Source organism: Geotrypetes seraphini, chromosome 3, assembly GCF_902459505.1.
Source record: "Geotrypetes seraphini chromosome 3, aGeoSer1.1, whole genome shotgun sequence".
Taxonomy (NCBI): domain Eukaryota; kingdom Metazoa; phylum Chordata; class Amphibia; order Gymnophiona; family Dermophiidae; genus Geotrypetes; species Geotrypetes seraphini.
Window position 1 is genome coordinate 133,672,955 of NC_047086.1, and position 21,554 is coordinate 133,694,508.

At 47.4% G+C, this 21,554-nt stretch overlaps 2 protein-coding genes across 7 annotated transcripts in view; one reads left to right on the top strand and one right to left on the bottom strand.

The window, feature by feature from the left end:
- The window catches only part of LOC117358073 (serine-threonine kinase receptor-associated protein-like), a 175,328-nt gene extending 156,344 nt beyond the window's left edge, over positions 1-18,984 (bottom strand). For 2 of the 3 annotated variants that reach the window (XM_033939523.1, XM_033939521.1), the window contains exon 1: positions 18,854-18,984. The gene's annotated coding sequence lies outside the window, so the exon portion shown is untranslated. The remainder of the gene's footprint in view (positions 1-18,853) is intronic. The other variant, XM_033939522.1, reaches the window with a different exon arrangement.
- CIB4 (calcium and integrin binding family member 4) overlaps positions 18,734-21,554 on the top strand; it is a 95,748-nt gene continuing 92,927 nt past the window's right edge. The window contains exon 1 of one of the 4 annotated variants that reach the window (XM_033939528.1): positions 18,734-18,842. Coding sequence is in view for 1 of the 4 variants with exons in the window: in XM_033939524.1 (XP_033795415.1) it covers positions 19,107-19,160 (54 nt within the window). In the remaining 3 variants the exon portion in view is untranslated. Of the gene's footprint in view, positions 18,843-19,058; positions 19,161-21,554 lie in introns of those variants that run through there. The other 3 variants (XM_033939526.1, XM_033939527.1, XM_033939524.1) reach the window with 3 other exon arrangements.

The window sequence follows — 21,554 nt, forward strand, 5'->3', positions numbered from 1 at the left end:
GTTGAAGAGGTCGAGCTGAGAAACAACGCTGATAGGATGATTGTTGCCTAAAAGGACGAGCAGGTGGGGATTGTGGTTCCGCCGAGAGAATAGGCATGGATACCGAAGAGGCAGAATGCAGCAGTGCCGATAAAGTCGATGCTGACAAAATAGGCTGGGTGACGATCGGCACCGAAGGCTCAGCAGGTACTGACACTGGAAGGCTCGGGGTCAGAAGAGCCGGGAGAAGTTGTTGTAACTGCTCCTTAAGCTGGACCTGGAGAATGGACGCTATACGGTCATCCAGTGATGGTCCCGAAGGCACCGGTACCGCTTTTCTCTTTTTCGGTACCTGCGGTGCCGCTCGATGCTCAGGTGAAGTAGATGCCGATGAAGAGGCAGTGACTTCAATAGGAGCGGAGCGTTTACGGGGCCGGCGCGCAGTCTGCAGGACTTGGCTCACTGCTTGTTCGACTGGCGGGCCAAGGACTGTAGGGGATGGCTTCTTAGCCGGCTTACCCGTGAGGTGCGACACCGAAGACACATCCTGCGGTGTCGAGAGGGCTGGCGCCGATTTGGATGATGCCGCCAATGCCGGGGTCGACGCCAGAGGACTCTCCATGGTGGTACCGAAAAGAAGCTGTTGTTGGATCTGGCGATTCTTCAAAGTTCTCTTTTGAAGAGAAGCGTAACGGGTGCACGTAGAAGCCCTATGCTCTGGACCCAGGCACTGAAGACACCAATTGTGCGGGTCGGACAGAGACATAGGGCGTGCACACCGCTGACACTTCTTAAAGCCCGGTGAAGGGGGCATGAAGGGAAAAACGGCAGTAGCAAAATCGAAGGTCGAGGCTTCGATGATACCAACAGGCCCCGCCGGGACCGACCGAAAAAGAAAGAGAAAAAAGATTAATTAAATTTTTTGGGGGGGAAAAAAAGCGTCTTCTTAGCTCCGCGGAAACTAAGAAACTGGGGACCGCGCGCCTCTGTCGGCCGGGAAGGCACTCACGCATGCGCGATGCGGGCTAGCTAGAAATTTCTAAGTTCTTAGAGTGCAATCACTCTAAAATTGTCCGTACCGGGGCTCCGTCGGTACCGTCACCCATCAGTTAAGAATATGCTGCCTGCTTGTCCTGGGATAAAGCACAGTTACTTACCGTAACAGTTGTTATCCAGGGACAGCAGGCAGATATTCCCACACATGGGTGACGTCACCGACGGAGCCCCGCAGCGGACAGCCTCGAAAGCAAACTTGCTTGAAGATCTCGATCTTTCGAGGACTGCACCGTGCCTGCGCGCTTGCCTTCCCGCCCGAACTAGGGGGCGCATCTCCTGAGAGGATCCTCAGTTCAGATACCTAGCCAAGAAGCCAATCAGGGGAGGTGGGAGGGTTGTGGGAATATCTGCCTGCTGTCCCTGGATAACAACTGTTACGGTAAGTAACTGTGCTTTATCCCAGGATAAGCAGGCAGCATATTCCCACACATGGGTGACCTCCAAGCTAAGTAAAAAGGGATGGAGGGAAGTTGGCAATTTACGAAAAAAGATTTTGCAAAACAGATTGGCCAAAGTGGCCATCCCTCCTGGATAAGGTATCCAGACAATAATGAGAGGTGAAAGTATGAACCGAGGACCAAGTGGCAGCCTTGCAGATTTCCTCAATAGGAGTTGATCGGAGGAAAGCTACAGATGCCGCCATAGCTCTAACTTTGTGGCCCGTCACTCAACCTTGCAGAGGAAGACCAGCCTGAGCATAGCAGAAAGAAATGCAAGCAGCCATCCAGTTGGAGATTGTGCGCTTTGATATAGGACGTCCCAACCTATTCGGATCAAATGAGATGAAAAGTTGAGGAGATGTTCTGTGCAGTTGAGTGCGTTGGAGGTAGAAAGCCAAGGCACGTTTACAATCCAAGGTATGAAGGGCCACTTCTCCAGGATGAGAATGAGGCTTTGGAAAAAATACAGGTAGAACAATAGACTGATTGATGTGAAAGTCTGAAACAACTTTAGGCAAGAATTTAGGATGAGTACGGAGTACCACCTTGTCATGATGAAAAACTGTGAAAGGTGGATCTGCAACCAAAGCTTGTAACTCACTGACTCGTCGAGCAGATGTGAGAGCAATCAGGAACACAGCTTTCCAAGTGAGATACTTGAGGTGAGCTTTGTCAAGCGGTTCAAAAGGAGGCTTCATAAGTTGAGCTAAAACAACATTGAGATCCCAAACCACTGGAGGTGGTTTAAGTGGTGGATGGAGATTTAGAAGTCCTTTCATAAAGCGAGAAACCATAGGATGTGCAGAAAGAGGTTTTCCATCGAGAGGCTGATGAAAAGCAGCTATAGCACTAAGATGGACTCGAATAGATTTAGTTTGAAGTCCAGATTGTGACAAATGAAGCAAGTAGTCCAGAACTGATGCTAAGGAGGACGAGATAGGTTGTAAGTGACGTGTAGAACACCAAGTAGAAAATCTAGTCCACTTCTGGCCATAACATTGTCTAGTTGATGGCTTTCTGGAAGCAAGTAATATATCTCGAATAGACTGAGAAAATTGAGGAAACATAGAAACATAGAAAAAGCGGCAGAAAAGGGCTATAGCCCACCAAGTCTGCCCATTCCAAGTATCCCCCCCCTGAATTTACTCCCTTAAAGATCCCACGTGAGTATCCCATTTTTTCTTAAATCCGTTACGCTACTGGCCTTTATCACCTGGGGTGGGAGTCTGTTCCAATGATCCACCACTCTTTCGGTGAAGAAGTACTTCCTGATTTTCAGCGGATGCCCTCTGGTGGTTGAGGGTCCCATGAGCCAGAAGATATCATCTTCTGACTCGATGCGTCCCGTGATGTACTTATACGTTTCAATCATATCTCCCCGTTCTCTTCTTTCCTCAAGTACAGCCGCAACTTCTTTAGTCTTTCTTCATACGTGAGATCCTTGAGCCCCAAGACCATCCTGGTGGCCGTTCGCTGAACCGACTCGATCCTCAGCACGTCCTTTCGGTAGTGTGGGCTCCAAAACTGAACACAGTACTCTAAGTGAGGCCTCACCATGGCTCTGTACAACGGCATCATAACCTCAGGTCTCCTGCTGACGAAACCTCTACGGATACACCCCATCATTTGTCTTGCCCTGGAGGAAGCCTTTTCCACTTGATTGGCAACCTTCATATCCTCGCTAATGATCACTCCTAGATCGCGTTCCGCCGTAGTTCTAACCAAGGTCTCACCATTTAGTACATAAGTTCTACGGGGGTTTCTCCTGCCCAAGTGCATTATCTTGCATTTTTTAGCATTGAAGCCTAGCTGCCAAGTTTTTGACCATTGTTCCAGCAGCAGTAGGTCGTGTGTCATATTATCAGGTAATAAGCATCTGCCTACTATGTTACAAAGTTTGGCATCGTCGGCGAACAGTGATACCCTTCCTCTAAGTCCTTTCGTCATATCTGTTATGCAGAAAGGTACCAAGCTGTTAAGTGTAGAGACTGCAGATTGGGATGAAGCAAGGATCCTTGACTCTGCGTGAGTAGAAAAGGAAATATTGGCAGAAGTAGAGGCTCCCTGGTGCTGAGTTGAAGTAGAAGTGAGAACCAAGGTTGCCTGGGCCACCGAGGAGCTATCAAAATCATGGTGACATGTTCTGACTTAAGTTTGACTAGAGTCTTGAGAATCAGAGGAAACGGAGGAAAGGCATAAAGGAACTGATTCCTCCAATCCAGTAGAAACGCATCCGCTTCAAGACGTTGAGGAGCGTAAATGCGGGAGCAAAATTGAGGCAGCTTGAAGTTGAGAGATGATGCAAACAGATCTATCTGCGGAGTTCCCCAACGAGCAAAGATTTGGTGAAGAGTAGGAGAATTGAGCGTCTATTCGTGAGGTTGTAGAAGACGACTCAATTTGTCCGCCAAATAATTGTGTTGACCCTGAATGTAAACAGCCCTGAGGTAGAGGTTGTGAAGAATTGGCCAATGCCACAATTTCAGAGCTTCCTGACTTAGGGAATGAGATCCCGTCCCTCCCTGTTTGTTGACATAATACATGGCTACCTGGTTGTCGGTACGTACAAGAATCACCATGTCGTGAAGGAGATGTTGAAAAGCTTTGAGAGCATAGAATATCGCTCTGAGTTCCAACAGATTGATATGACACCGACGGTCTGCTTGAGTCCATAGACCCTGAGTGCGAAGACCGTCCACATGAGCTCCCCATGTGTACGTTGACGAGTCGGTTGTGAGGACTTTCTGATGAGGAAGAGGGTGGAACAGCAAGCCTCTTGAAAGATTCAAAGAGAGCATCCACCAACGGAAAGACTTCCGCAATGAAGGAGTTATGGAAATCAGTCGAGATGGTGGATCCACGGTTTGCTGCCATTGGGATGCCAGTGTCCATTGAGGAATACGAAGGTGAAGTCTGGCAAAAGGAATCACATGAACTGTAGAAGCCATGTGACCGAGCAGAACCATCATCTTTCGTGCTGGAACAGTTGAAAGGTGGAAGACTTGTTGAGAAATCTGAAGAAGGGCGGCCTGACGTGGTTGTGGAAGGTAGGCTCTCAGATTGATAGTGTCCAGAGTTGCTCCTATGAACTGGAGAGACAGAGAGGGAGTCAACTGAGATTTGGGAAAGTTTATGTGAAATCCCAAACTTTGTAGAAAAAGAATAGTCTGTTGGGTCGCTGCAATAATCCCTGAAAAAGAGGGAGCTTTGATGAGCCAGTCGTCGAGGTATGGAAATACTTGGAGACCCTGGTTGCGAAGAGCTGCAGCCACCACCACGAGACATTTTGTGAAAACTCTGGGAGAAGAAGCCAACCCGAAGGGGAGAACTCGGTACTGCAGATGAAGGCTTCCTACTTGAAATCTGAGGTACTTGCGAAATGCTGGATGAATAGGGATATGAGTATACGCCTCTTTGAGATCGAGGGAACACATCCAATCCCCTTGATCCATTAAGGAATATAAAGTTGGCAGAGTGAGCATTCGAAATTTCTCTTTGACTAGATATTTGTTGAGAGCTCTGAGATCCAGGATCGGTCGCAAATCCCCCGTCTTTTTGGGAGCTAGAAAATAACGGGAGTAGAATCCCAAGTTCCTTTGTGGAAGAGGAACTTCCTCCACAGCTCGCAGGCGAAGCAGAGCCCGAGCTTCTTGAAGAAGAAGGGGAAGGTGCGACTGATCGGAAGGACACTCTCTTGGATGGCGATCTGGAGGCACCTGCAGCAACCGAAGAGAGTATCCCTCTCATAGGATGGTAAGCACCCAGAGATCTGATGTAATGAGCTCCCACTGGTGATAAAATGTGGACAGACGACCCCCTATGGGGAGGGGAGAATTTGGAAACAGAGAAATTGGAATGCTCAGGCTGAGACTATCAAAAAGAATGAGCTGGTTTGGTGGCAGCAGGAGTCTGAGACTTTTGCTGGCGCTGTTGTTGAGGAGGACGACGAGGAGGAGGCCTGGAAAAAGCAGGAGTCATTTTCTGAGGATAACGACGTGGAGTCTGTTTAAAACCTCTAGTTGGTGCAGGTTTTGGTCGAATGAGGGAAGCAAAAGAGCGTTCATGTTCTGAGAGACGCTTGGTAGCTGCTTCAATAGAGTCATCGAACAAATCGTTACCCTGACAAGGTAGATTCGCCAATCGATCTTGAAGATTGGGATCCATGTCAACAATACGTAACCATGCTAAACGACGCATGGCTACCTCAAAGGCAGATACTCGAGACGAGAGTTCAAAAGCGTCATATGAGGCTTGTAACATGAAGAGTCGCAATTGAGAAAGAGTCTTGAGGATGAGTTTGAATTCCGAAAGACGAGTTGTAGAGATGTCCGGGTAAAAAGATGGTAATATCTTCAGAAAATGGTTGAAGTAAGATGTAAAAATGTAGCTATAATTAAGAACTCTACTTGCCATCATAGAGTTCTGGTATAAACGGCGGCCAAACTTATCCATGGTACGACCTTCTCTGCCTGGAGGAACTGAAGCGTAGATTTTAGAAGGATGTGCTTTCTTCAAAGATGATTCCACTACCAGGGATTGATGAGAAAGTTGAGATTTTTCATAACCTTTACATGGAACTGTTCGATAACGAGATTCCAATTTAGATGGAATGGCAGTGATGGAATAAGGAGTCTCCATGTTACGAACAAAGGTTTGTTTGAGAACAGGAGTCATTGGTAAACGTAGTGACTCTTTAGGTGGATGAGGAAGCTCCATATCTGCTAAATATTCAGGAGTATATTTAGAAACAGAATGAAGATCTAGTTTGAGAGCTTGTCCCATATCAAAGATAAATTTGGCAAATGAAATGGATTTGGAATCAGATGCTTCCTCAGGAGACACACTGCGAGATCTAGGAAGTGCTGAGTATGAAGGAGAAGCCTCTCTGGAATATGGTGAGAGTGGTTCTGAGTCAAGGCGTAGAGTCACAGAAGAAGCTGCACTGTGAGGTGGAGTAAGAGAATGTTTTCTCTTAAGGCTCCTGGGTGGAGAAGTACCAGGTGTACGTGGTACCAAATGAGTCGAGGTCTGAGGTTAAAGTGTCTCGACGAGCCGGTTTCGACGGAGGAGTCTTCGGTCGAGAAGGACTTCAAGTCGATGCTCGATGGTGTCGGGATCCGTGCTTCGACTTTGAAGAAAGAGGCAGAGAAGTCTCGGTATCCAAAGCCGAAGACTCCCTCCGAAGCTTAGAAGCAATATATCTCGAAGGCTTCGACCGGTGCTTCGGAGGAGGCGAGTCCGGAGAAAAATCAGATGAAGGTCAGTGTTCTCCCCAGCGCTTTTCAGCAGGGCGCTCTGCCCAGCAAATTTAGATGCCCACCCAGCTGTCATCTGCCGAATCCTGCTGCTGCCACTACTTAACGCGCAGACTGAAGAGCCGCCGAAAGACTCCCGCCGGACTTTAAACAAAATCAAACCCAGCAAGCAACTCGAACCCGGCTTCCCTCCGAAACAGGAAGTTACGTCGGGGGGGGGGAGGTATGGAAGAGAAGCCGGCACAGACCATTAGAGCCCCGGAGCATGCGGGAAATAGGCCAGCCATGGAGGGAAGCTTACTTGCTCTTGCTTACTTCAGGCCTTTCTCGCTGCCGGGTCCTGCCTACTTTCTGTTTCCGTGAAGGCAGGACCCGGCAACGAGAAAGGCCCGAAGTAAGCAAGAGCAGCAAGTTGTAAGCTTCCCTCTGTCGCTGACCTTTGGGAGATAGGTCAGCGACGAAGGGAAACTTGCAACTTGCCTTTGTCTGTAGCGAATCTGCCGGGTGTGTGAGATGGGGGGGGGGGTGAATGGGAGGAGAAATGCTGCTGTACCCAATTAGAGGGGGAGGGGGAAGAGAAATGCTGGGCTTCTGCTGTACCCAATTGGGGGGGGGTTAAGAGAAATGCTGATGATGCTGCTGTACCCAATAGGGGGAGGGGGAAGAGTCATGCTGCTGCACCCAATTAGGGGGGAGGGTGAAGAGAAATGCTGCTTCTGCTGTACCCAATTGGGGGGGGGAAGAGAAATGCTGATGATACTGCTGTACCCAATGGGGGGAGGGAGAAGAGAAATGCTGCTGCACCCAATTGGGGAGAGAGAGGGAAGGAGAGAGAAGGAAGAACAGGAAAAGGAGGAAAGAGATGCAAAGACCATGGGAGGGAGGGAAAGGAGATACCATACCATGGAGTGGAAGAGAGAGATGTCAGGGCATATGGGGGAGGGAAACAGGGCCGGATTAAAGGATAGGCCCAGTAGGCACAGGCCTAGGGCCCGAAATGGTCAGGGGGGGCCCGCAAGTGCTGCGCTTTGGGGCCTCACCCTTGCTGGATTCGCTGGCAGCAGCAGCAGCCTCATCATCATCCCGGGCGCCCCCCAACCCGATCCGACCTTCCTATCTCTCCCTCCTTCCCTCATCAGTGACGTGCCAGAGGGAATCACGGTAGGAGAAAGCCCTGAAGCAGCCTGCTTAGAGTAGAGCAGTGCTGTTTAGAGTCTCGTGATGGGAGGGAGGGAGAGATAGGAGGGTCGTGGGGGGGGGAGAGTAGCAGTCTGCCCTGGTGCTCGGCCTGGAATCATGAACTTCTTCGGCTACCAACAGCATTTACAATTCACTGCTGTTGCCAGCTTCAGGCCTTCTTCTCTGCCGGGTCCTGCCTACTTCTGTTTCCATGAAGGCAGGACCCGACAGAGAAGGCCCGAAGCTGGCAACAGCAGCGAATTGTGAATGCTGCTGCCTGAAGAAGTTCATGACGCCAGGCCTTGGGTGACAGAAGGAGGAAAGGGAGCAGAGGGGGAGAGACTTGCTACACCCAACTGGAGGGAGAAAGAAGATGAGGGAGGGAATGAAACGAGATGCCAGGGATTGGAGAGAAGGAGGAAAGTATGCCATACCAAGGGAAAAGGAAGAAGGAAAGGGTTAGGGTTAGGGAGGAGATGTCAGAGCATGGAGGGAGAGGGAGAGATGGAAGAAAAGGAAAGGAGTGAGATGCCAGAGAATCAGGGAAGGGAAGATACAAGACTGTGGGGTGCGAAGGAAACAAAGGAGAAGAGAGAGATGCCAGAGCATAGGGGACGGGGTGGTGACAGAGAGAGAAAAATGGAGAGGTGGCAGAGCTGAAATCAATCAGGTACAAAGGAGAAGAGAAGGGGCACAGGATAGACAGTTTATTGAAGGAGCATAAAAAAAGGGAAGATGCCATATGGAACGGGGAAAGGGCGGACGGTGGATGGAAGGGGCTGATGCTGCATGGAAGGCAGCGGACAGATGCTGGCTAGAAAGAAGAGTGAAGACAAGATGATTAAAGCAGAAACGACAAAAGGTAGAAAAAATTTTTTTGTTGCTTTACGTAGAATCAAATAGTATTGTATCTATTGATTAAAGTTTATAAATAGGAAATGGAAATAAGGCAGTTTTTTGGGGACTAAACCCCTTTCCTCAGGTCAGGACAGGATACCATAACAACAGGGGTGCCCAAATGGTCGAGCGTGATCGACCAGTAGATCGCAAAGGCAATGTGAGTCGATCGCGTTGCCTTGGCAATCTTTCTCTTCCTGCCTCCCTGAGCCAGGCCAGGAGCATACAAGCGCCGGACTCACAAGACTTCACCTCCGACGTCAATTCTGACGTCAGAGAGGAAGTTTTGGGCCAGCCAATCACTGCCTGGCTGGCCTGGAACTTCCTCTCCGACGTAAGAATTGACATCAGAGGTGAAGTCTTGTGAGTCCGGCGCTTATACATTCCTGGCCTGGCTCGTGGAAGCAGGGAGAAATCGGCATGGTTGCTTAGGGGGTAGGGAAAGAATCAGGGAAGTGGAGAAATTGGCGCGATGGCTTGGGGGGGCAGGGGGAGAGAGAAACAAAGAGAGACAGAAAGAAAAGGTGAGGGGCAGAAAGAAAAAATATTGGATTTATAATCAGAAGAAGAAAGTGCAGAGACTCATGAAATCACCAGACAAAAAGGTAGGAAAAATGATTTTATTTTCAGTTTAGTGATCAAAATGTGTCTGTTTTGAGAATTTATATCTGCTGTCTATATTTTGCACTATGGCCCCCTTTTACTAAACCGCAATAGCGGTTTTTAGCGCAGGGAGCCTATGAGCATCGAGAGCAGCGCAGGGCATTCAGTGCATCTCCCTGCTCTAAAAACCGCTATTGCGATATAGTAAAAAGAGAGGTGGTATATTTGTCTATTTTTGTATAGTTGTTCCTGAGGTGACATTTCATAGAATCGTCTGCCTCGACCTCTTTGAAAATCCGTGGAATATAAATGATAATTAACATTTTCTCTGCATACAGTGTGCTTTGTGGGGGTTTTTTTTTTATTTTATTGTTGGTAGATCATTTTGACTTGGTCATTTTAAAAGTAGCTCGCAAGCCCAAAACGTGTGGGCACCCCTGCTGTAGAGCCATTTCTCGTATGACTGGATGAGCTATATTTATCTTTTTTTTAGTTTAAATTCATGCAGAAATAAATGGCTAGATTGAATCTAATGACTTCATTAACGCCTTTACCTTTTTTTAACCTCTATATCATTTGAAAGAGGGCAAATACTTCTTAAATTTAGTAAAAATATTCTGGCACAAGTGTCAAACCTTAAAAAAGGAAGTCATATTGAGCATTGGAAAATAATAATAATAATTAACTAATAAAAATAGTACACATTTAGGGCTCCTTTTACTAAGTTACGATAGTGGTTTTAGCGTGCACTTAGTATGCGGAGGAATTGCCACGCGCGCTAGATGCTAACGCAAGCATTGAGCTGGTGTTAGTTTTCCCATGCAGCGCAGGGGTTTGCGCACACTAAAAATGCTAGCGCACCTTAGTAAAAGAGGGGGTTAATTTTCCCCACCATCAAATTTCCCCATCCCGCCCCACCTGGCTACTTTTTCATGCTACCCGGCTGGAAAAAATTTCTGGGGAGAATACTGAAGGTATTCTCTTCGGTGTCCGGGATCGGCCTCGAGATGCTGGATGCTCCGGTTGGGTGACAGGCGGATCCACCCGAGGCAAGGTCGAGGACGGGACCAATTGAGCCACTAAAGAGGAAATCTGTGTGGTCAGTATAGATTTTAGCATGTCCTCCAGCATCGTTCAGAACCTCCAGAAGGTTCTGATCTCGTAGGTGCAGCAGTACGCTCCGAAGAGGGCGACCTCGAAGGTGAGTATTCCCTTATCTTGGAGGTACGCTTAGAAGATGGGCGTGCAGAGGACTCTGGTGGCTTCTTGAGTACTGTACCTGAAAGAGAACCCGGAGACTTACCCCCCAGTGAAGACTTCACCGATGGCACCATCTTCGAGGGAACCGAAGCAGGCAAGGTCGAGGCCTTTGAGACCGAAGCTCCAGCCGGAACTTGGGTCGAAGCCTTCGAGACCGTAGTCGTCGATGTTGTCGGAGTCGAAGCCTTCGATACCGGGGCAGCCGCCGAGGTCGAAGTCGAATCCAAAGGTTGCTCCATGTCTCCGAAAAGTTGAAAAAATTGGGCGCACCTGCGTCGAAAAGCCCGTGGAGAGTGAAACAACGATGACAATCTTCTAGGGAATGGGATGGACCCAGGCACTGTAGACAGCGGCAGTGGGGATCGGTGACCGAAATCACACGATTGCACTGACGACAACGTTTAAACCCGGTGAGAGGCCGGGACATAGAAAAAATAAAGTCCGTGTCGAACGGAAGGAGCAATTGGGCCTAGGCCCAAGGCTCACCGGCCGGACAAGCGTAGAGAAAAGAAACAAAAAATTTGTTGTTGTTTTTTAAAAAAAAAAAATTTTAGAAAGGAGAAATAAAGTAGAGCACAGCGACCGAACTTTTTGAAAAAAAAGAAACAGCCGCGGTGAAGAGAAGGCAAAAGTGCTGCAGAGCTGAAGAAAAACGTGTCTTCTTGTCTCCGCGGAATTAAATGAACTGAGGATCCTCTCAGGAGATGCGCCCCCTAGTTTGGGCGGGAAGGCACGCATGCAGGCACGATGCAGTCCTCGAAAGATCGAGATCTTCAAACAAGTTTGCTTTCGAGGCTGTCCGCTGCGGGGCTCCGTCGGTGACGTCACCCATGTGTGGGAATATGCTGCCTGCTTGTCCTGGGATAAAGAAAGGTACTGGGGGGACAGGGTGCAGAGCGTGGCAAGGAGTGTGGGGTTGGATACAGAGCCTTGCAGGGAGAGGGAAAGGGTGCAGAGCCTGGTAAGGAGTGTGGGGTTGGGTGCAGAGCCTGGCAGGGAGGGGGGACAGGGTGCAGAGCATGACAGGGAGTGTGAGGTTGGGTGCAGAGCCTGGCAGGGAGTGAGGGGGAATGGGTGCAGAGCCTGGTATATATTAGTACACAATTTGGTTCAGAATGTTTTTTTTCTTGTTTTCCTCCTCTAAATCTAGGGTGCGTCTTATGGTCAGGTGCGTTTTATGCAGCGGGAAAAATACCTAATGAAGAGAAGTCTGAAAACCAGGGTACAACCAGTCAAAAAGAAAATTAGAATAAAGAATGCATGAAAGACTTCTGAGGAAATAGAGTCATGGGATAGGAGGTAATGTCCTATTATGGATTAAGAACTGGTTGAAATAAAACAGAGAGTAGGTTTAAATGGTCAATATCCTCAATGGAGAAATGTAAATAGTGGGGTTATCTAGGGTTCTGTGCTGGGACCGCTGCTTTTTAATATATTTATCAATGATCTAGAGATGGGAATAACTAGTGAGATAATTAAAATTACTAATGATACATAGCTGTTCAAAGCTGTTAAATCACAAGAGGATTATGAAATATTGAAAGAGGGCCTTGCAAGACTGGGTGTCAAAATGGTAAATAACATTTCATGTGAGCAAATGCAAAATGATGCATGAGAGAAAGAAGAACCTGAATGGAAGATTAGGTTCTTACTTTCGATAATATTTCTGGTAGTCCATGGAGGATTCTATACGCAAGGTGTCCAATCCATTCCCGTGATTTAGGACCTGCAGAAATCCACACTTTTCTCACCATGTGCTCATACTACTACTAAGAAAGAGACAGAGCTCCCTGCAGTTATGTCAAAAAGCCAAGCAACCACACTGAACAAGGTAACAACAAAGCAGGAGGCATGGGGGAATCTCCCCAGAAACATAAGTAAGGTCTGTTCTGTGCTGCTCTGTAAGAAAGAACAACATAATTATTAAACAGCCAACAGTGAACATAGAGAGCAATTAGGAACAATGGAAAACTAACCTGCTGTGTGCAATGAGCACCCACTGGAAACCTGCCATCAGTAACAATTGTACTCACAGAAGAGAGCAGTCAATCAAAAAGGCAAGGAAAGAGTCTTTCCAACCAGTGATAAGTCTTTATTGTAGAGACCATTGTTTAAATAGACATCACTGGTTGCAAAGACTCCTTCCTTGTCTTTTTGTTTGACTGCATACTGGTATATCCCAAAGCGAGATGTTCTACTTTTTGACTCACAGAAGAGTGAAATCCCCCACAGCACCCAGCTACCATTTGGATGATACTATGGCCTGTAAGGAGAAAAAGACAAGGTGAGTATCTGCCTGAGCCCAAGTCTTTAGGCGGCACAGGTTCTATGGTCTGAATCTCCAACAAACTTCTCACTGTGGCCTCTGTGCTTTTTCTGGTCGACCCACTGGAAGTCCACAAACCAGTCCATTAAGGGCTGTGAAAATTCCAGCTTGTAACCACTCTGGATGATTTCTAGAACTCAACAGTCTGAGAATATCTGAGGCCAAACATGCACAAAGTCTAAGAGCCATATCCCTATCTTGAGGGGAACTGCTCTGGACCTGGCGTCATTGTGCTTTTTGGAGGAAAAAGCAGGACTGGAAATGGAAGCCTGGTTTCATTGGGTTTGGCAAACCTCTGTCTGTATCCCTGGAAGGATCTCTGGGAAGTGGCTCCTGAATACTGCAGAGACCACCTGCAGCCCTAAAAATTAGAGCACCCTGAGCCTCTAGAGCACAGTTCTTCAACTGCCGGTCCGCGGACCGGTGCCGGTCCGCAAAAAAATCTTGCCAGTCCACGAAGGATTCAGTCCCCGCTGCAACGAAAGGCCGGCGTCAGCTGACTTGCAACTTCCAGTTGCCATCGCTGTGCCAGGACTCCTGCCTTCGCCGGGACTCCTGCCTTCCACCGCGTATGCCTCCTGCCTTGTCTCCGCACCTCCAGACCAGCAGCGGCAGCTCTGTGTGCTTTTAACTTCGGCACAGAGCTGCCCCTAAGCAGTAGTTTAGCGCGGTTTCATGAGGCAGCCTCAGGGCCTTTGCTAGGTCGGCCCACATCGCATCATCGAAGCGGGCCGGCCTAGCAAAGGCCCCTAGGCTGCCTCATGAAACCGCGCTAAACTACTGCTTAGGGGCAGCTCTGTGCCGAAGTTAAAAGTACACAGAGCTGCCACTGTTGGTCTGGACTCTTGGGCCGCTGAAGGAGGGCAAAGAGCAGCTGTCCTGGAGGTTTCCCTTCCTCTCGCCTTTGCAGGTCCCTTTTTTTTTTTTCCTTCAAACGGCAACGGGCCCCAGCATGGACATCAATCAATATGTTCCACTGTTCCTTGCAAGCGGTTCTGCTCGGCCAAAGCTTCCCCTCTGACATGAACCACCCTCAGGGGAAAGAAAGTGACCCGCAAAGGTGAGGGGAAGGAGGGCAGATGATGGAAGTTGGGGGGGGGGAGAGAGAGAGAAGGGGCATATGATGGAATGGAGGAGATGAGAGAGAGAAGGGGACAGATGATGGAAGTGAGAAGAAGGGAGAGAGAGCAGAAGGCAGATGGATGTCAGTTGAGAGGGGAGAGCAGATGCTGAATGGAAGTGGGGAAAGAACACATACTGGATGGAAGGAGGAGATAAATAAAGGGGTAAGAAAATAGTAAGATAATGGAGGGGTGAGGGAAAGGGGTGACAAGCTGTGGGTAGACACAGTAAAAAGAGGGAAACAGGACTAAATAGTAAGAAAGAATTTAATTTAGATGGAGGCAGAATATAGAGAAGGAAAACCAGAGAAGAAAAGGGAAGAGAGAGCAGAGAACGATATCAGATCTGAGTGGAGGAAATGAGAAGAGAGAGATGCTAAAAACCACAGGGGGGAGGGAAGGACTGAGATGCCAGACCATGAGGGGAACAGAAGGAAGATGATGGATGCCAGACCAAATGGGGAGGGGGGGCAGGAGGAGAGATGGCAGGGAAAGAGAGATAGTGAATGGAAGGGGCAGATGCTGGACTGAAGAGACAGAGAAGGTTATCATGCCGCTGTACTGGGCCATGGTATGCCCTCATCTGGAGTACTGCGTCCAGCACTGGTCACCGTACATGAGGAAGGACACGGTACTACTCGAAAGGGTCCAGAGAAGAGCGACTAAATTGGTTAAGGGGCTGGAGGAGTTGCCATACAGCGAAAGATTAGAGAAACTGGGCCTCTTCTCCCTTGAGCAGAGGAGATTGAGAGGGGACATGATAGAAACATTCAAGGTACTGAAGGGAATAGACTTAGTAGCTAAGGACAGGTTGTTCACCCTCTGCAAGGCAGGGAAAACGAGAGGGCACTCTATAAAGTTGAAAGGGGATAGATTCCGTACAAACGTAAGGAAGTTCTGTGGAAGAAAGCTGGATTGCTCTTCCAGAGGCTGTTATAGGGGAAAACACCCTCCAAGGATTCAAGACAAAGTTAGACAAGTTCCTGCTGAACAAGAACGAGCGCTGGTAGGGCTAGTCTCAGTTAGGGTGCTGGTCTTAGACAAGAGGGCTGCCGCGTGAGCGGACTGCTGGTCATGATGGACCTCTGGTCTGACCCAGCAGTGGTAATTCTTATGTTCTTAGGGCAGACACTGGCTGGAAAAGAGTGAAAAGGCAATGAAAGCAGAAACTAGAGATGAAAAAAGGTAGAAAAAAATAATTTTATTTCTATCTTGTGATTCAAATATATCAGATTTGAAATATGTATCTTGCTAGACATAACTGGGGAGTGCAAAGCCCAGGCAGTGCTTCTTTAGCTTCCAGCTGGCTTAGGGCTCTCTCTGACCAGGGGGCAGTTGCCCTAGTTCCACTCCCCTAACACCATTCCTGTCATATGTGACTGTGGTATTCTGTTACATGATATTTGTGTAGCATTCTGTAATAATTTGGCTTATTCAGTTTTCTTGATAGTAGAGGGGATATATGTGAAGGAGAGGGGAGACAGGGGTTTTGTTGATCTTTGCCCTGTATTATTTGTATTTATAAAATGACAATTGTATAGAATATTGTTTCTTTTTATACTTTAATAAAATATGTTCAATATAAAATCATAACTATTTGAGGCTTGTGCGGATGGGATCAGATGGTTTGTGGGACTGAGCTCGCGGGGACGGGGCAGCGATTGTTTTTTTAAAAAAATTTCAGTCTTAGTAGTTTGCCGGTCCACGAAATAATTATTTTATTTCCGCCGGTCCATAAGTGTAAAAAGGTTGAAGAACACTGCTCTAGAGGTTCTAGATCTACTGTCAGGCAAAGATTTTGGATGACAATCTGCTATGCTAGTCATGAGTTCATCCAGTCCTTTCTTGAAGGACATTTACCCTTTAAAAGGAAGTCTGCTGAGAGAGTGGTGGAAAACTGGAACGCTTTCCTGGAGGCTGTTAATAGGGAAAACACCCTCCAGGGATTCATGATAAAGTTAGACAAGTTCCTGCTGAACCAGAACATTCGCAGGTAAAGTTAGTCTCAGTTAGGGCACTGGTCTTTGACCTAAGGGCCGCCGCGTGAGCGGACTGCTGGGCACGATGGACCACTGGTCTGACCTAGCAGGGGTAATTCTTATGTTCTTAAGCTTTGGAGGTGGAGTCATCAGCCCATTGCCTGATCCAGAGCATCCAGCGGGCTGAGATCCAAAGGGATGTCATACAGAGCATCTGCTATGTAATTCACTTCTGCTAGTAGAGCTGGGGAAAAGGCTTGTCGCTCTCGTGCTTAAGACTCTGTAACCTGGTATGGTAGGCACAGGTCACAAAGGAGGCTACTGTGGCCACTTTGATTCCTAAGGCCAAAGCCTTGAACAGCCTCTTGAGAACCACTTCCACTCTGCGATCCTGCATATCCTTTAACACCATGCCTGGTGCGCTTTGTAACTTGCGCTACCAAGGAATCCACCTTGGGCAGAGCCAAACAGCTGGTGACACTCCAGTGCCATTGGATACAGCAACTTTAAGGGACTCTTCCGGAGCATCCCAATGCTCCATTAAGGGACTCTTCTGGAGCATCCCAATGTTCCGTGACCCAACACATTAATATCAGGGTGCCAGGAAAAAGCACAGTTACTTACCGTAGCAGGTGTTATCCAGGGACAGTAGGCAGATATTCTTAACTGATGGGTGACGGTACCGACGGAGCCCCGGTACGGACAATTTTAGAGTGATTGCACTCTAAGAACTTAGAAAGTTCCAGTAGGCGGCACCGCGCATGCGCGAGTGCCTTCCCACCCGACGGAGGCGCGCAGTCCCCAGTTAAGATAAGCCAGCTAAGAAGTCAACCTGGGGAGGTGGGTGGGACGTAAGAATATCTGCCTGCTGTCCTTGGATAACACCTGTTATGGTAAGTAACTGTGCTTTATCCTAGGACAAGCAGGCAGCATAGTCTTAATTGATGAGTGACCTCCAAGCTAACAAAAAGAGGGATGGAGGGAAGGTTGGCCATTAGGAAAATAAATTTTGTAAAACAGATTGGCCGAAGTGTCCATCCCGTCTGAAGAATGCATCCAGACAATAATGAGAGGTGAAAGTATGAACTGAGGACCAAGTAGCAGCCTTGCAGATTTCCTCAATAGGAGGTGATCTGAGGAAAGCCACAGATGCTGCCATAGCTCTAACCTTATGGGCCGTGACAGAGCCTTCCAGTGTCGGGCCGTGACAGAACCTTCCAGTGTCAGTACGGTCTGAGCATAACAGAACGAGATGCAAGCAGCAAGCCAATTGGATATCGTACATTTAGAAACAGGATGACACAACTTATTGGGATCAAAAGATAGAAAAAGTTGGGGAGATGATCTGTGAGGCTTAGTGCGCTCTAAATAGTAAGCCAAAGCACGCTTACAGTCCAAAGTATGCTAAGCCTGTTCTCCTGGATGAGAATGAGGTTTCGAGAAGAATACAGGTAAGACAATGGACTGATTAAGGTGAAAGTCAGAGACAACTTTAGGGAGAAACTTTGGATGTGTACGTAGAACCACCTTGTCATGGTGAAAAACAGTTAAAGGTGGATCAGCCACTAGTGCATGTAACTCACTGACCCTCCTGGCAGAGGTGAGGGCAATAAGGAAGACCACTTTCTAAGTGAGAAATTTGAGATGAGCTGTGGCCAATGGTTCGAAAGGAGGTTTCATGAGAGAGGACAGAACCACATTAAGATCCCAGATAATCGGAGGGGGCTTAAGAGGTGGTTTCACATTGAAAAGGCCCCTCATGAATCTGGTAACCAGAGGATGAGCCGTGAGAGGTTTTCCGTGAACTGGCAGTGCTTCGGGATTCCCACCAGCAAGGATGGTGGCTAATTTTAGGAGATCCTGGGCCCAGGACCCCTGTGTTCAGTACAGAAAGTGCATATCTGTTTTTATTTCTCTTAATGAGTTTAGTTTCTTAGAGATCCCAGTTCTGTATCTGGTAAAGGGCTCTCTGTAAAGCTGTTTTTATGCGGTAGTAATGTGAGGGGGAGGGGATGGGATCAGGGACCCATCTCAGCATCTTGTCCCGTGCTAGCTATACTTGGGACCAGGGTAGGTTTTAAATGGTCTTCAAGCTCGAAAAGAAGCTGTCTGGATTGATTCCTCCCACCCAGACTTTTCTCCAGTAATCTCCATAAAAAAAAAAAATTGGTCACCTGACTTTCAGATGAAGATTTAAAGATGCTGTATTGCTAGCTAGTCACATCACGTTAAACCAGTGGTCTCAAACTCGCGGCCCCGCCAGGTACTATTTTGAGGCCCTCTGTATGTTTATCATAATCACAAAAGTAAAATAAAACAGTTTCTTAAACATATGTCTCTTTAGCTATAAATTACAATATTATTAAGACTTAGCCAAAAGGAAAGATTTATAAACTATAAAGAGTTTTACCTCTTGCAAAATTGTCATTTCTTTAATAAGACATTAACTATTTTTTCTGAGGCCCTCCAAGTATCTACAAATCCAAAATGCGGCCCTGCAAAGGGTTTGAGTTTGAGACCACTGCGTTAAACGCTTTCAAACGTTCGTACTCATCAAATTTTTTTCCTCTTGTTTGTTTTGAACACGTCAAGCAGAAAGAAGTGGGAAATGTGGAAAGGGAGAGAAAGATAACCAATTTCATGTCCCCTCCTCCCCTTTGGGAAGAAAAGTAGCGAAAAAAATAAAAGCAATGCCGTTAACGACAACCACCAGCTCCTTTAATATGCAGCCGAAGTGAAGAGGCAAAGTAGGACTCACTTGACTTCATACAAATCTCAGGTGGACGCGTTGAGCTCCCGTTGACGCCATTCCCGCCACGAACGTCTGGCCGGGCTGCTCGCTCAGTCCCCAGCCCCCCTCCCTCGCTCCTTGCAGGAGCCGGACAAGGCCGGAGCTCGGTAGTCAACGAATAGTCAGCCCGCTCGAGACATAGTGCCGAAGCTCGTTGATCTCCATGGTGACGGTGTAAACTCAAGCTGATCGGACGTCGCTGCTACCCGTCTCTCTTGCAATGGGTGTAATGGAAAGCACTTATATGAAGAAAAGAGAATTACTAGAGTATCAGGTTAGCTTAGGGTTGCCTCACTTAAAGGTGTTTCTTTCTTCTTTTTTTTTTTTTGGGGGGGGGGAGGATCTTGATGCCGCTAATGACTTTAAGCCCAGTCCATTGAATTAAACTGGAATAGAACCATCAAAGAATCAGAGATTTTAGATTTATATTCACGGGTGGTAATATTCAAAAAGGGATCTAACTAATACTATCTATCATTTCTGTAGCGCTGAAAGGCGTACGCAGCGCTGTATATAGCTCTATTCAGAAGGGACCGTCTATTCTATTGAATGTTAAATGTAACCAGGTAGAAAGGCTCCTGGATGGCGTGCTCTATTATTAAAAAAGGGATGATTAACAAGACTACTGTAGCACTTAATTGGAGGCGTGGGAGGAGGAGTTGCCACGTTTTTATTATTATTTTGTATTTGATATATTGCCCATCAGCATAGCCATCTGAGCAGTTTGCAATCTAATCAGATACAGTATTTCCTCTAATTTCCCCACAATCTAGAAATGGAATCTGTACATTTAGGAATCTTCATGCCATCGACCCCTCTTCTACCACTATGCTACACAAGTCTGGCTGTTTCCTCCTAAACCACCACTCTCTCCTCTGTTTTAAATATCCTCACACCCCCTATCCCACACACCTCAAACCCCAGCCCTAGCTAAACTCTAAAATTCACTACGTATGTTCTTGTGCCATACTAGATCCCATACCCATACTAAATTTATTCATTTCAAATTCCTCCAGACCTCCTTCCAATCCATTCTCTCACTTGCCAAACAAGATTACTACACCTGACTGACTGACTGATTCGGTTCCAACCCTTGCCACCTCTTTCCCACACTGAACTCCTTACTCAAGGTCCCCCCACCACCACCTCCAACCCCTCCATCACTGTCCCTCGAGACTATGGCTGAGTACTTCTACAACAGGGTTCACAAAATTAACCTTGAGTTCTCAGTCAAACCACCTCCCCCAGCCCACTCTACCACCACCCCACTCCACTGCACATTTTCTTTCCTCCTCCAAACTCACCACCTGTTCCTCTGATCCCATTCCCACCCATCTACTTACCATTATCATCCCCTCTATCTGCTATATCCTCAACCTATCATTCTCCACTGCAACTGTGTCCAATTCCTTCAAACATGCCGTTGTTACACCACTCCTCAAAAAAATCTTTGCTGGACCCTACCTGACCTTCCAACTATTGTCCTGTCTCCCTCTGCCCCTTTTTATCCAAGCTACTTGAATGTGCTGTTCACCACCATTGTCTTGACTTTCTTTTATCACAAGCTATCCTTGACCCACTTCAACTGGGCTTTCGCCCTCTTCATTCTACAGAAACCATCCTTACAAAAGTCTCCAATGATCTGCTTCTGGCCAAATCCAAAGGCCTCTACTATGTTCTCATCCTTCTTAATCTATTCACAGCTTTTGACATAGTAAATCACCACCTACTTATCAATTCCTCACTTGTATTTCAGGGCTCTGTTATCACATGGTTTTCTTCCTATCTTTCCCATCACACCTTTAGCATATGCTATGGTGGATTATCCTCCAACACCATCCCACTGGGGTACCTCAGGGCTCTGTCCTGGGACAACTTTTTTTCCATCTTCTTCCCTTGGTGCTCTAATCTCCTCCCATGGCTTTTATTATCACCTCTATGCTGACTACTCATAGATCTATCTCTCTACACCTGAAATTTTGACATTCAGTCCCAGGTTTCAACCTGCTTGTCTGATATCACTACCTGAATGGCTCACCACCATCTAAAATTAAACCTGTCTCCCTTTCCCCCGTTTTCTATTTCTGTGAGCAACACCCTCATCCTCCCTGTCTTGTTGGCTCGCAACCTTGCGGTAATCTTTGACTCATCTCTCTCCTTCTCTTCACACATCCAATTGAATGACTGCCAAAACCTGTCATTTTTCTCTTCAATATCGCTAAAATCAGATCCCTTCATCACCTCTCGCCTAGACTACTACAACCTGCTTCTCACTGGCCTTCCGCTAAACCATCTCACTCCCCTTCAGGAAAGGGATTTGGAAGTTCTGATCGACAAGTCCATGAAGCCATCTGCACAATGTGTTGTGGCGGCGAAAAGGGCGAACAGAATGCTAGGAATGATCAAGAAGGGGATCACGAACAGATCAGAGAAGGTTATCATGTCGCTGTACCGGGCCATGGTGTGCCCTTACCTGGAGTACTGCGTCCAGCACTGGTCGCCGTACATGAAGAAGGATACGTTACTACTCGAAAGGGTCCAGAGAAGAGCGACTAAAATGGTTGAGGGGATGGAGGAGTTGCCGTACAGTGAGAGATTGGAGAAGCTGGGCCTCTTGTCCCTTGAAAAGAGGAGACTGCGAGGGGATATGATCGAAACATTCAAAATA